The 15,715-nt window shown below is 40.5% G+C and overlaps 1 protein-coding gene across 2 annotated transcripts; it reads left to right on the top strand.

Annotated features, from left to right (window-relative positions):
- The first annotated feature begins 1,731 nt into the window (after positions 1–1,731).
- TTC32 (tetratricopeptide repeat domain 32) lies at positions 1,732–8,305 on the top strand. 2 transcript variants are annotated; one of them, XM_043917215.1, is made up of 3 exons: positions 1,732–2,123; positions 6,521–6,687; positions 7,812–8,305. In XM_043917215.1, the coding sequence occupies exons 1-3, from the start codon at positions 1,972–1,974 to the stop codon at positions 7,937–7,939; spliced, it is 447 nt and encodes a 148-aa protein (XP_043773150.1). In that variant the 5' UTR covers positions 1,732–1,971; the 3' UTR covers positions 7,940–8,305. The 2 variants fall into 2 exon arrangements, with proteins under 2 accessions (XP_043773150.1, XP_043773151.1); XM_043917216.1 differs by lacking the exon at positions 1,732–2,123 and adding an exon at positions 2,181–2,385.
- The last annotated feature ends 7,410 nt before the right edge of the window (positions 8,306–15,715 follow it).

The raw sequence follows: 15,715 nt of genomic DNA, 5'->3' as shown, positions 1-15,715 counted from the left end.
ACACATACATATACCCACATGCCTCATATTCATATATATATATTGACAGATATACCTGTTTTAAGAGCTTAGGACTGTTTGGGATTTATATCTGTGAATGTTTTAGTGATCTGTCATAATGTCTTGGGGACAGACAGATCTTTGTCCTGCTTGAAAATGGTGCTAGAAGAAGACTCCCAGTATGAATTGACTCAATTGGTTTTAAATATTTAACATGAAGGAAATTTCCAGATAACTCTCCTCTGATGAAAGGGGCAAAGAGAAGCAAAATTGTCCTATATAACAAATATGTGGAGGGACTTTGTATAGACAGAATGAGGCATTATAATGAATGTCTTCTTTTTGTAATAAACACAAACTGACTCCCTTTAAGTAGTGCTTCTTTTTATCACAAAATCTGGCCTGAACCTTAGGTTAAGTTTCGAGTAGCCGGGTAGGCCACGGTACTGAGACAATGGGCCTGACTGACGAAGCTATACAGGAAGTAACAGAGCACTATGTCCTGCTGTCATGCCCAAATGCTAATTATATATACACATGTTTCTGCTAATATATAATTTGCAATTACCTTTTTGTATTCTAAGAGCTGAGATCTTAGATTTTTATGTGGCATTCAGTGAAAAATATAAAAATAAATGCTGAGGTAAAATTGTATTTATCCTGTTTTACCTGTAATTTATGATAACATGATAATTTGTCTTCTTTTGACTTAAGTATTTTGGTGGGGGTTGGGATGATGGGCATTGGGCTCCAGAGAGGATAAAGGGAGAAAGAGACAGGAGGTACAAAGAAAGGTGTACAGTTATCACCTTTGCTACCAAGAGGAAAACAACTTAGGCAAATGTCTGATGACTGGTGGTTGCAGCCAATAACTCCTTAAGAGGTCATCTAGAGTCCACATTTAGAAATGGGGGAGAAATTGTTACCAGACCTTTAATGAAAAATCAAAAGTTCCTAATTTGATGTTATAGCTCCAAAGTATTACTACTGTGCTTCTAAACTGAAAATAGCAATTTTATGTTGCCCCCTACTGTTTATTCTTACCATTTTCTCAGTTCATTAAAAAAAAAAGGACACTTAATGGTTTTTGAGTATAAAACTAGCATGTTCATGGTAGAAAACTTCAAAAGTACATAAAGAGTATAGATTAAAAAGTAAAAATAGTTTTAATAACTTTTTTTTTAAAAAAGGCATTATCTTTTAATTGAATTTAGAATAAGAAAAAACGGGGGTGAAACTAACAAACTGTGTTCTGTAAATTTTCTTCATAATCTCGTTCTTAAGATTTCTCTAAAATTAAAAGACATTAAAACACTTAAGAGTTACTACTTTATCTACTCATTTATTTGGTTATTCTATTCACAATTTTAGTAAAATTTAGAGGAAAACGGAGGTATCTCTACACACACACTATAATAGCTAGGATCGAAACTGACAAATGTTGGTGAAGATACGGAGTAAGTGAAAGGCCAATGCATTGCTGGTGGAAATGCAAAGTAGTACACCCACTCTGGAAAAACTGAAGTTTAGAGATTCTCTGTATATTCTGGAAATATACATGTACAGTGTGTGTGTGTATGTACACCGCCCCCCCCCCCCCCCCCCCCCCATTCGCTGTAATGAAGGACAAGCTCATTCCACCATCTGACCACGGCCTTAGAAACCAGTTTGGGACTACCGAGCTACTGCTTTTCTGGAGATCAGGCAAGTGGGACCAGCACCTACAGCAGAAGCGCACTTGCCAAGGCTCCGTCTGCTCAAGCTTTCCTGAAGCACCTGAGCCTTCCGCCAAGAGCGTCACCGATCTCGCGAGACGACGGTTCCTCGGAGGACACAAAATTCCCCGGCTGCTAGGGCCGAGGATTTTTACGAAGCTAAATTCCAAGGTGCAGAAGTGGCTGTGGGTTGTCGCCTCTAATCGCTCAGAAATCAACCCCCGGTTCCACAGGGAAAGCTAGGACTCCGGCCGCCATGGACGGGCAGCAAGGGCAGGAAAGTCCCGCAGCCCTAGCACTAGCCCAGGCTCATTTCAAGAAAGGTGAATACGCGGAGGCCGAGGCGCTGTACTCCGCTTACATTCGCCAGTGCGCCTGTGCAGCCTCGGAGGGAGCAGCTCGCGGGAGGTAACTATCGCGAGAAGTGGGGACAGCGGGGTCTCCAGAAGGGGAGCGGCAAGGTCTCCGCTTTACTCGGCATCTGGCGCTCACCCGCCTAGCGGGCGGACATTTGTTCTTCACGGAAAGGTGGCCAAGGAGCGTGCTCGGAGCGCAGGCGTCCGCACGTTGCTCCGGGACTCCGAGAACGGTGTCCCGACTCCATGTTAACTCTGACCAGGAGTCTTAGAGCGGATAGGGCTTTTCCCACCTGTCGTTTTAACAAGACCTGGTGAGGGCGAGGTGCCGCGCGGGTGCCACGTGAGCTCACAGCGTCGCGACTCCAACCGTGCTCTGGGTTTTCACGTGTGAAAAGAAATGTAAATATGTGGAAATAGTATAATGAACCTCCAGGTGACCATCCCTGGGCTTAAGCATTGTCACTTCACCTAGGGGATCAGGTTATTCGCCCAGGGATGTCTCAATACATTTCTAGGCGTTAAAGGATTTAAAAAGATGCAACCACAGTATCATTATTCCTAACATCATTATTCCAATGTCATTATTTGGAATTTTCCTGTTTGATCAATAGAAGTTGTTTTGTTTGTTTGGCTGGTTGGTGTTTTCGCGGTTGGTTCAAGTTAGGATGCACATCAAGTCTCTCAGCCTTTAAGGCTCCCCTTCATTTTCTCCCCTTGCAGTTTATTTGATGAGGAGGATATCCTCACCAAAGGATATCCAGTCCTGTGTCCTGAGAGTTTCCCATATTTTGGATCTTCTGGATTCACCCCCCGCCCCCATGTCATTTAACAGAGTCCTCTGTCTTGTGCATCGCTTGTGAGCTGGTAGTTAAGTCTTGAGGTTTGATCGAATTCAGATCCAAAATTACAGTGAGAATACTGTTATAGGTGTTGTGTACTTCTGTCAGAGAGCATGTAATGTCTTTCTTTTTGTGATATTAGCAACCCTGATACTGACCAGGGTTCCTGGCCGTCCCTAAACAAGAGAAATTGACGAGAGGCCAGACAAGGAATTCAGGCAAGCTTTATTGACGTCTCTGCTGCAGCAGGGCAGAGTGAAAACAAGTAAGTTTCCCTTGCTTGTTCGGAGCAAGGGGTGAAGTTGGGGTTGTGTCCAGGGATCTCAAAGGCTGGTGGGGTGGCTCAGGTGGTTTGCCCACTTCTTTGGACTAAGGTTTTGAATGCAGGGGACATGTGAAGTACCCTGTTTCTGCTCCTGGCACCCTGCTTTTATTCCAGCACTTAAGAAGTGGCAGTTGGGATTTTGTTTGGTTTGTATCTACTTGTCCATAACTGGCTCCAACTGCAAATGCACTCAATTATTTTTAGTTCCTTAGAGTTTTTGTGTTTTGTTGCTGGAGAAGACATTTGTCTAGGTGCAAACACTGCAGCAAATGGTCCTAAGTCCCAGCTCTCAGCTTGTCTCAACCTCACCTGCTAATACCTACTCTCCTAAAGCATCTTATATTTACTCCTGAATGCAAAGCATTTGTTGTATTCCAAGATTGCCTTTGTTGTTCTTGTTAACAGTTCTTGTTGTTAGTGGTCCAGAAGGAGAAAAGAAAGAACAGAAAGGGGATAATGAGCAGTGTTTTTCTAGACAGTTTGAGTTGTCTGCCCTGTCACCCACCTCTCCCTTCAGGGATTTGATTTTTTTTGACCAGATGCCAGCTTGTATTTTGTGTATGAGGCTCAAGATTCTTCTCCTGTTTGTTAAACTCACATGGAACTAAATCAGAAAAATTAAGTGGCTTTTTCATTTCAATAATACACCAGAATAATAGTTAATAGTTTTGAACAAGTAATAAGATGATACCACACCTTCCCCCCAAAAGTAATAAACAGAAAATTTAGTTTTCTATTCTTGTTTCAAGCTGGAAGAATAGACTTATCTAGTAGGTTAAAACACTTTTTTATTTTTAAATTTTCATTGAAGTATAGTTGCTGCTATACAATATGTTAGCTGGACTGTGCTAAGTTGCTTTAGTCATGTTTGACTCTTTGTAACCCCGTGGACCGTAGGCTGCCAGGTCCTCTGTCGGTTGGATTCTCCAGGCAAGAATACTGGAGTGGGTTGCCAGTTCCTTCTCCAGTATAATATGTTACAGGTGTACAGTATAGTGATTTGCAGTTTTTAAAGATTATACTTCATTTATAGTTATTATAAAATACAGTCTATATTCCTGTGTTGTACAGTATACCTTTGTAGCTTATTTTATACCCAATGTTTTATACCTCTTAGTCCCCTCTCCTTGTTTTCCCTTCCCCCTTCTGTCTGTCCACCGGTAACCACTAGTTTGTTCTCTATGAGTCTGCTTCCTTTTTTTTGTTATATTTAAAAGTTTGCTATATTTTTTAAACTTATCTAGTAAGTTTCAAAAAGGATTTATCAGCAATAAGCATAGTCTTGTTACTGCTCTATTGTTATCGTTACTGGTGCATCTCAGCCTGAGAGCACAGATTTGTTGTGCGACAAATGTAATTTATGCCTCTTACCAGCATAAGAAAGAAAATCTGCAATGGTTTAGAAGAAGATTGCTCAGCATGCCTGCATGAACCTTCACATTTTCTTATAGTTTTGAAATTCTTCTAGGAGCTCCTGGTTAAACAGAATTCTATCATTTTCAACTTTCTTCTTAAAATATATTTTTTAGAGTTCGTTTATTTTTAAATAATGAGTCACTGAATCATTTTGAAACAGTATTCTCAATCTTTGCATGCCTGCCGCTCTGAATGGTTTATAACATTTTCTTTTAATATCCAAAAGTGCAACCTTAGCCATCAACTTTATTTCCAAATATTTTTTCTTTGCTAAAGTTAGCAAGTGCAAAAAAAAAAAAAAAAATCTACGTTTGGATTAGGTAACTTGGTTATATTCCATTAAAATAAACACTATCATTACAAAAATCTCAATGTTAAAAAAATTTGGCTTTAACTGTTAGCCCATGTCTTTCAAATATGAAACAATTTCCATATGGAGAATAAGCTTTTAGAATTTGTTATAATGAGGTCTAATTCTAAATCAAATATCTGATGATCCTCTGATAATAAGACATCTATAACAAAGTTTTGAAGCTTAGAAATTTAATGACTAAAACCTTACTGAGTCCCGAGGCTGCATTTTACTTAAAACTCTTTACTGGGCAGCAGTTCAGCTAGTGTCATAACAGAGCTCGGTGACTGGAGTGCCCCCTTGTTCTCTAGGATTTCACAGTGGTGCTTGTGGCATCCTGAAGTGTCTGTGTACCCAGTCTGTCAGTCCTAGTTCACAGAAACATGTTTTCTAAGCTGCAGTGATGCCTCTCCACTGGTAGGAAACTTCAACTTGAAGAAGACCCCCTAGGCTGTGAGTACCCCTCCTGGCAGCAGTAGTTACAGTGCCTGAGATCGCAAGGATTAAGATGTTGAGAGAAGTAACTTTTCGTAACACTGACTGCAGTCACAAATATTTTCTGAGACCTAGATTTTATGCTGTGGAGCTTAATGAAGACTGACATGAATTTAGCCTGCGCCTTCCCTGTTTGGTTCAAACTTGAAAGTCCCCTTTGCAAAAAAGAAAGGAAAACAGAATTTTTCTGCAGAGCCCATTGAAGTTCTCTGTGTAGATGGTTTGCCCTTCTACAAGTAGTGTGTGGGGCTGTGTGGGGATGTGTCCTGTTGAGCTGGCGGTTGGTCAGAGCTGCCTGGATGTCTAACCCCTCACAGGAAAGGCTGCTTGCTCACGGCTCCTCGGGCAGCCTCCGGAACCTCAGATGCAGAGCCAGTTCTACGCACAGGAGTCCCAGTGCGGACCTGAGCCGTGATGTCTTTCTATCAGGAAGCCGGTCTGGCCTCCGGAGGATGTCTGCTGAGGCTGGAGGGAGGGCAGGTCATCCTCAGACAGCACTCCTGGGGATCAGTATCTTGGATTTTCACTCAGGGCTGACTTCTCTTTCTTTACTGGTGGAAAATGATTTCAGATCTCACTGTTTGAAGATCGTTTGAAAATTTGAGGATATCATTTTACGACATGTCCATAGCGAACTTGGACTTTGGGCTGGCTTTCTCCCCTTGCTCGGTTTGATTCTGAGTTGTCTTCGTTGCCCCACTGGCATGTGCTTTAAACAATCATTTTAATATTACATTCAGCAAAACAAGGTGATGATGAACAGGAGCTTTGACCACACAGTAAAATGAAGGCGCTTTTTAGATTGACATTGTAGTGCTAAACAACCCCGCAGAAGTAGACAGCGGGTTTAAACAGAAACTGACTCCATGACTTATTTCCTTGCACTCTGTTTCTTCCGCTTGGTTTTGCAGTGCCGATGCTGCGCGTTATAGGCTGTGAAGTTTGACAATACCCAAAAGAGAGTGAAAGTGGAAACGAGGGGTAACACTGTGTTTTTAATGTGGACTTTTTGTTTAAAGCAAATGCAGCCCTGAGGATTTGGCTACTGCGTTTAACAACAGGGGGCAAATCAAGTACTTCAGGGTTGATTTTTACGAAGCCATGGACGACTACACATCTGCTATAGAAGTCCAACCCAGTTTTGAAGTTCCGTATTACAACAGAGGCTTGATATTGTACAGGCTGGGTAAGAATTTCTTTCTTCCCTCTTTTGTCCTTGACAGGATTCTGTGAATTCAGAGCTCTCAAATATTGTAAAATGGATGTAGTCATCATCCAGTGTGAAACTTAGGTGAAATTTAGTTTTAGAGCCAGGAGCAAAGGCAGTGTACCTGAATTTATTTTAGGCTTTCAGTGGGTATTAGAGACCTCAGCGGGGCACTGGGGTGGGAATTGCACCCGGGCACCAGAGTGAGAGTCATCGCCTTACTTGGCGCCTGTGCGTGCCCAGCTGTGAAATGAGGGTAATGCTCCCGAGCCACTCTGCAGCTCTTCTGAGTTAAAAGCTTTGGAGGCACTCATGCTGCGCCTGTGCTGAGTTGCCCAGTCGTGTCCCGACTCTTTGTGTCCAACTCTTTGGGACCCCCATGGACTGCAGCCCGCCAGGCTCCTCTGTCCATCGGATTCTCCAGGCAAGAACACTGGAGTGGGTTGCCATGCCCTCCTCCAGGGGATCTTCCCAACCCAGGGATCGAACCCAGGTTTCTCCCTCATTGCAGGCAGATTCTTTACCAGCTGAGCCACCAGGGAAGCCCAAGAATACTGGAGTGGGTAGCCTATCCCGTCTCCAGGGGCTCTTCCCGACCCAGGAATCGAACTGGGGTCTCCTGCATCGCAGTGTGGATTCTTTACCAGCTGAGCTACCAGGGAAGCCCACTTGAGACAATATGTAGTAAAGGGATTTTAGATTTTGGGACTCTGGGGACTGTGAGGACTGTTTCTCATTTAAAGCATTAAAAAGAATATTCATTTCCTGTTTCTTAATATTACTGTAATTGCATTAAATAGGGAATATTTTATTGAAAGTTTGTGTTGATTTAAGGTGTTTACCTGTTAAATCCTCGTAGGTAGCCCATAACTAATTTTAAGTATATTGTTCTATAAGGGTGTGCAAAGTTACTATGGTACACACATCAGTATATCGTTATCAAGAGGAAAAAAAATTCCTTTAGTAGGAGTGGTTGAAAGCTTGTAAATATAAAAGCAGGAGTATGTGTATCCAAACTTTACTATGAATAATATATAGAAATACTCAGCTTTTTTTTTCTCTTTTTCATTCCTCGCCTCTCATCCCTGTGGGTTCTTGTACAGGATACTTTGATGATGCTTTGGAGGATTTCAAGAAAGTATTAGACTTAAATCCTGGATTTCAAGATGCTGTTTTGAGCTTAAAACAGACTATTCTAGACAAAGAAGAAAAGCAAAGAAGAAATTATTGAAAATTTTAACTCATGATCCTAATGGCTGGCATCTCCTTGTCTCTTAACTGAAAGCTGGTGTTAAACTATTTTGATTTATATTTAAGATAAAGAGATTCATGCGTCAGTACTGAAAGTTACATGCTGTACTTGACGTAATTGATTTTAGGTTGAGTAACTATGTTGAGTAGGTATGCTTTTATAAAGTGTAAATAATTAATAAGAATGTACAATTGTATCTTATTACAGTAAAATATCTGAAGAAATGTGTGGTATTTTCTTCAGGAAAACTGTTTTGCTATTTTTTATTCCCAACTTTTTATTTAAAAATTTTTACCTCCGCAGAAAATTGGAAGTATGGTACAATAAACACTGTTAAACTTTTCACTGAGATTCACCAGTTGTTGGCATTGTGTCACATTTGTTTATTCTCTGTATTTAAATATATAACTTTTTGCTGAACTGTTTGAAAATAAGTTGCAGATATCACCATACTTTACCCTTAAATATTCCAGTGTGCATTGTCTAAGAATAGAGACAGCCTTCTTTATAGCCACAACACTGTTATAATACCTAATAAAACTAATAATTCTATAATACCATCCATGCCCAGCCCATATTTGAATTCCCCAATTGTTTCCAAAATGTCTTGTGTAGATTTTTATTTCTGGGATCTGGAGTCAATCAAGTTAACACTACGTTCTGTTGTTAAGTCTCTGTGTTTTTAAATCTACAATAGTTGCCTCCTCATTTTCTCCCCATGGCATTTGCTTTGAGAGTAAAGCTCTTTTATTTTATAAAGCTAGGCTAGCGAGACATAATATTTGGGCCTAACAATAAACATCTTTCATGAGAGCCATTTGAAAGAATTCAACTTACATTTTTTTTTCTCTAGTAATCATCGATAAGGTAGTTAAGGTTTAAATATCAAGCATAGTTTTCTGTCTCTGGATAATGACAGTAATGTTCACCATCATCAACATTTACTGATACTCAATATAAGCCAAGCACTGTTCAAACTCTGAATAATAAATTCTGAGTGGAATGGGGGTGGTTAGAGAGGTGAAAAACTGACGAAAAGCACTTAGTAAATAGAAGACTTTTAAAAAATCTGTTTTATTTGGGTGCTGCCAGGGAACGATTAGGCTGTGATGAAGCTTTCATGAACTGGGAAGAATTTGAAGGGAAAACAAGCCAGAGTCAGCCATGTCTCACCTACATTTGTGTGTGTGTGTGTGTGTCTTATTGTTGAAGTTTTGGCTTTCAAAAATTCAGATCCTGCATGTGGGGATCTCCCAAACTAGTTTATTATTGCTATGGAAAAATGGTTCTGGGATGGAAATGGCCCTAATTGAGAGAAAAGAGTATGTGTGCCCAGTGTCCCCAGAGGAGGGTCAGAACTACTAAGTCATAACTACTATGACTTTCTCAGATGCCATCACCATCGTTAGCCTTCAAAGAGTTTTATTTTTTGTGGGTTTTTTTTGTTGTTGTTGAGTTTACGTGATCTCATAAAGCAGAAGACGTAATTGCCTCATTTGTAGTTCATAAATACTATCTGGCCAAATACTTGAAGAATCTGGGCTGCAGGTGAATGAATATTAAACGGAAATGAAATTAGAAAGTAAACAAAAAGTCCCTTTCTGGGATGATTCACATTTTCCAATATGACTTATCTTTCTATTTGTTGGAAATGTCTTTTAAAGAATTTATAAAATTGCATTAAAATATAGAAAAATTCCTCTTAAGAAAACTTGTTTTATAAATGTATTTTAAAACTTATTTTAAAAAAAAGCAAAGTCCATAGACCTTGGGAGAGTTTAAAGCCAGTCTACCCAGAAAATCAAATACTAGAAAAATGCTTCAGTAACTTTATTTTCTCTTGGCTTATATTCTCTTTTCTCTTGACTGGAGTTAGATATGAAAAAAAAAAACAAAAAACTGGTTAAAAATTTGATTTGGTTTGTAGGGTTTTATTATTTGACATTTCTTCATCATTTATCAGAAAAAAAGTCACTGAAGTTCAGAATCAGCACTTGCTTATTTGGAACCCAACCACTTATTTTCCTCAGGTTACTGGAAATTACTGATTTCCAGTTATTTTCTTTAAATTTTTCTCATTTATTTCCTTGTTTATTTTCTTTAAAACTTTAGACCTCACACATTCAGATTCTAAATTTCTGATTGAGTGAATAATACCTTTGTTATGTGCCTTTTAAAAAAGATTCTATTTTCTGTTTGCTGTTATTTATATTTCCCACATTTCAGTATCTGTTGAGCTCTTTTTTTTTTTCTTTTAACCAGAAAAGTACCCAAACTATGCTGTTTTCCAGTTTTTCTCTTTGAAAACAAGGCAGAAAATTGTAGATTGTTATAGTTTGTTCTTTACAAAGTAAGGTAAGAGAGAACTCAAGTGGATATATTTTGCTCTTGAGCTTAGGAAATTACTTTTAACTCTCAAAGCATGGAGCTGTGGGACTTCCCTGGTGGTCCAAAGGTTTAGACTCCGTTCTCCCAATGCAGGGGCACCAGGTTTGATCTCTAGGTCTAGGGACCTAGACCCCGTATGCTGCAACTAAGAAGATCCTGCATGTTGCAACTAAGACCCAATTAAACAGATAAATATTAAAAAAAATGACATGGAGCTATTTGTTTCTTTCCTGAAATCTGGAACTGAATGAAGCATGTGAATTTCCTTTATGATAGCAAACCATAGCCTACCTGCTGGATGAGCAAACAAAATTTCGAAGTCAGCTTTTAGCCATTTTCTGTTTGCCCATTTCCAGATTTTTCCTGTTTTTTTCTCTTTCACTGGCCTCTCCCTGCCCCACCCACCATACTATACATAGTCTTAGCCTTCTCCCATGTTGCAGACATTAGCCTGTTTCAGTGGACATACTGTATTTCAACCCTGTCATGCAGTGAAAACCAATCCAACATTTACACTGACACTCAGTATTTCCAGCTCTGCCAAATCTAATCCCTCTTAAACATTTAACTCTATGTTTCAAGTAATTAAACCCACATCTTGTTTAACAACTTTAATTTGTCCTTAAAAATACTTCTTTTAAATGAAAAGCCATGAAATGAAAAAAAAATTTATGTTAATTTTAGTTGGAAAAATTATGAATGCCATTTTAGCCCAGATACCTAAATGCTTTTTGCAGATAGAAAAATATATCCATTGAGTGGTAAAGACAAGTTTATATAAGTTTTAATTTGAAATTACACAATTACATTTACAACAGTTACAGAAACTATAATGTTTCCTTTACTCATTCCCTGCCCCCCCCACCTGCCCCCATGTCATTTAAAAAACTCACTTTATTGAGATACAAAGTGTACACTTCAATGGTTTTTAAGTATATTTGGAGTTTCTGCACTGTTCTTACATTTTTCAAGCTTTTTGGGTCTTATGGTATTCTGGCAGGCAAACTGCATTTCATGAAGTTATAACTCAGAAAAACACTTTTGGGCAAATTAAAAGCGAAGCATTGAGAGTGTTTCAGAACACCTAACAGGACACACACAAAACAGATGGAAGAGTCTTAAAAACTGCTGTCTCTTCTGATTCCATCCAAATAAGTAGCATGATTCCAATTTGGCTCATGTGATGTCCTCCGACTAGAAACTTGTGTGGAGTAACCAGGAGGTATGTCTCTGCCTGAAGCTGTGATGTCGAACTTTCACTTCTTATGGCATATTTATTTAATGTGTTTTGGTGAACAGGTTGTTATTTTAAAAAACAAATTACTGACAAACATATGGTGTTACTTTCCAAGAGCCAAGTGAAGAGGTAATGAAACAGTTGGTACATGAGCTAAGTGTGTAATTTTAAAAGCTTCCAGATAAATGCACATTGTCGTGTTTTCTGTATTTCTCAAAAATATGACATTAAATTATGGGAATGGGATTCTAGTTTAAAATGGAGTTTGAGGAGAGACAGAGGAGACCTAGAGAGATTGAGACTTATTGAATTTCACATTAAGGGGACTTAAAAAAAAACCACTACATCATTTCATCCTTTATGAAAATAAAGAAGGATGAGAAATACAACCTTACCTTTTTTTTTTTTTTTGAAAAACAAAGCAATTGGTAGCATAAAAAAAAACCCTAATTGTTATTAAAGTAACAAGAAGATGGAAGGACACGTCCACATTGCAAAAGACGTGATGAAAAAGAAGAAGCCTACAACGAAGCCACAAAAGCAGAAGTTATGACCTGTGAATATGCATTTAACAGGGTGAAAAGAGCACTACAGTGTAATGCCAGCTCTGTGTCTGTCAGCACAAACACACACACGTCGGCGAAGTGACGAAGGTCTCATTTTTCGCAGGAGGAAATTGAGGCTAAGAAATTCAGTAACTTGCCCAAAGTTGTGTCCCAAACACGTATGAAATTCAAAACTGCTGTTAGTATCAATTAGTTTTTTGTTGCTGGTTTCAGCGCAAAACAGATAATGTGGATTTGGTCTTCTTTTTTATTTTGGTCCCGATGCAAAATTGAAATTGCTCATAAAATGTTTTAATATCCATCAAGGTGGGTATCAAGACAGTATTAAAATATAGTTAGGTTTTATATAGCATTATTATGTTTCTAGAATTGCTTGTTGGTAATTTTCCTGCCTGATTGAAAACAGACACACAAGATGGTGAAAAGCAGATTAATATTAAAAGCAAACTCCATTTGGAAAATTGAAAGCCACAGCTGCCAATATGTAAATTTGTATCTTATGTTAAGAAAAAGTATCCAACATTTGTAAAGAAAGCAAAAGGAGGTTTGCATAGCTTTTCACTATCATACTGAGCACAGTCTAACAAACCCACCCACAGAGTATCTAAATTCTCCAGGGCTGTGTCTGTCTTTTCTTTCCTATTTACTCTTTTTAAAAAAATTTTTTGTTTATTTACTTTTGGCTGCACTGGGTCTTCGTTGCTGTGCATAGACTTTCTCTAGTGGGGACTACTCTTTGTTGCCATGAGCGGGCTTCTCATTGCAGTGTCTCTTCTCGTAGAGCACCGTCCATAGAGTACACAGACTCAGGAGTTGCAGCTCGCGGGCTTACTTGCCCCACGGCATGTGGAATCTTTCTGGACCAGGGATTGAATCCATGTCCCCTGCATTGGCAGATAGATTCTCAGCCACTGAGCCACCAGGGAAGTCCTCCTGTTTACTCTTGATTAAGACCCAGACCCTGTCAAGTTACATGTAACTTGAAGATTTTTTTTTTCCCCTAGAGAAGATGCAAATGATTTCAGTCTGGTAGACATGATAACCCTCAAAGTTATGGTTTTCTGGCTTGGAGGACATTACCTAGGTTTGATTTTAACCCAGTAACTGTATTCCCGAGTAAAGCTGGGACCTTCCTCGTGGACCACTACTCAGTGCCTCAAAGGCTTTCATCCTGGTGGTTCTCTGGTTCTTGAATTAAATAAACACTTGTCATGTGAGGGTTTGAAAGCACGCACTGGCTCATCACTCACAGAAGAAGCGGAGTTCTCACAAAAGCTCCTTTGAGGAAACTTGTATTTGCTGTTTCCTCTGCACCCTCACCCCAAGGCCAGGCCCTCACGACCTTCAGATCTTTGCTTCCTTATCACCTCCTCTGACCACCACATTTAAAATGCAAACCCCAGGACTTCTCTGGCAGTCCAGTAGTTATGCGGGTCCCACCCCTGGTCAGGGAGCAAAGATTCCACATGCACTGGGGCTGAAAAGCCAAATCATAAAACAGAAACAATATTGTAACAAATTCAATAAAGACTTTAAAAATGGTCCGCATCAAGAAAGAAAAAAAAAATCTTGAAGAAAAAGCAAATCCCGATTCTTACCTCACTTTAGGTGTGGAGTGAGCAAGTGTTTGATGTCTTATTTCAACACTGATCTTGAGAAAGGGCCTGATTTACAGTTGTTTTCATTTTATTTAAAACAGCTCATGGTTCTAGTTTAATTTAGAGAAAGAAAGATCTCTAAAAGACAAGGTTAAATTCTGCAAGGACTTTCTGTTTTAGTAGGGCTTTATAACAGGGACCTGTTATGGGCTGACTTGTGTCTCCCCAGAAGACATGCTGAAGTCTTACGCATGGTGCTTGAGAATATGGCCCTATTTGGGGTTGTTGTGATGTAATTAGTTACTAATATGAGGTCATATTGGAGAGGGGTAGGCCCTTAATCCAGTATGTTGTTGATCAATCGCTAAGTCTTATCCAACTCTTTGCGACCCCATGGACTGTAGCACACCAGACTTTCCTGTCCTTCACTATCTCCCAGTGTTTGCTCAGACTCATGTCCATTGAGTTGGTGATGCCATGCAACCCTCATCCTCTGTTACCCTCTTCTCTTTCTGCCCTCAATCTTTCCCAGCATGGGGGGCTTTTCCAATGAATCAGCCCTTCAAATCAGGTGGCCAAACTATTGGAGCTTCAGCATCAGTCCTTCCAGTGGGTATTCTGGGTTGATTTCCTTTAAGATCCAGTATGTTTGGTGTCCTTGTAAGAAGGAGATTTGGATGCAGACAGACGCAGAGGAAAAAGCCACGTGAAGACAAGGCAGATACTGGAGTGATGCTGCCACAAGCCAAGGGTCATCAGGGACCACCAGAACTGAACGAGTCAAGCAAGGACCTCCCCAGGAGGCTCTGGAGGGAGTGAAGCCCCACTGACATCTAGATTTCAGATTTTTAGTGTCCAGAACTGTAAGAGAAAAGGTTTCTTATAAGCCACCCAGTTTGTGGCACTTTGTTATGCTTGGCAGCCCTGGGAAACTAGAAGAGCATGCAGTATATATCCAGTTCCATTTCTAAACCTTTTACACATATGCCTTCGTGTTCTTGCACCCTCAAAACCCAGCTCTGTGTGAAGAGGGGTGAGCATTTCATTAGAACAGGGAAGGGGAGGGAAGAGAGGGCTCTTGTTCTCCTGTATGGTCATGACCCTAAAGGGCCCAGGACTAAGCTCCCTACAGAGCAGGCTGGTTTGCCCTGGCTGCCTGCAGAGAAGTTCACAACTACCCATGTGCCTTCGAGAGACTCAGCTCTTGGAGAACAGAGGCTCCACTGGCTGGAGAATGGAAAAGAAAAGTGGGAGTTCCTTCAGGCTGCCAAACAACAAGCCATTACAACAAGCCAGGTGAGACGCCATCCAAGTTGGCGGAGCCGGCAGGATTGGGAGCCGTCTGTGGGGCCCCTCAGAATAATAATCGTTTCCATTATGAAGACCAGCTGCCGGGAGACTTCTTGGAATAGCCACAGCCTCTTGGATGCAGAGCGTGGGCTGGATGAATGGAGCAAGGCGTCTGCGCATGGAGCTGCAAACCACCATCTGTCACTGATGCCCACACGTGACAATGGCCAGGGGCCACGTCTCTACCCCACCTCCCTGCTTCTGCTCTGGTGTTCTCTCCTGGAAAGCCCTCTTTCCCACATTCGTTTAAATCCTATTTATTCTTCAAGTCCCAACAACTACTGTCAAACCCTCCCCTGCCAAATCAGCCCAAACTCATCCCGTTATTCTCCATGTTTTCATTGTGGCCTTGAAAGAGCACCTTCGCCATTGAATGTAGTCCACAGGCCAGCAGGGTGGGCATCACCTGGGAGGTTGTTAGAAGTGCAGACTCCAGGCCCTAAGCTAGACTTACTGACCCAGAATTTATATCTTCATGAGCTCCCGAGATGCTTCATCTACACACCAGGGTGTGGGAAGCGCTGGCCTGTATCACTGGTTCTCAGAGTGTGGTTTCTAGACCTGCAGTAGCAGAATCACCCAGGAACTTGTCAGAAGGTAACATTTGGACCCACCC

The sequence above is a fragment of the Cervus elaphus genome, chromosome 11, assembly GCF_910594005.1.
Source record: "Cervus elaphus chromosome 11, mCerEla1.1, whole genome shotgun sequence".
NCBI lineage: Eukaryota > Metazoa > Chordata > Mammalia > Artiodactyla > Cervidae > Cervus > Cervus elaphus.
Note: the sequence above shows the minus strand (reverse complement) of the source record. Positions and strands in the feature narration are given on the sequence as shown.

Coding starts and splice junctions, on each gene's coding strand:
- TTC32 (XM_043917215.1), top strand. CDS start 1,972: ATGGACGGGCAGCAAGGGCAGGAAAGTCCCGCAGCCCTAGCACTAGCC. Junction 2,124..6,520: donor GAGGGAGCAGCTCGCGGGAG/GTAACTATCGCG, acceptor TTTTGTTTAAAG/CAAATGCAGCCCTGAGGATT. Junction 6,688..7,811: donor CTTGATATTGTACAGGCTGG/GTAAGAATTTCT, acceptor GTTCTTGTACAG/GATACTTTGATGATGCTTTG.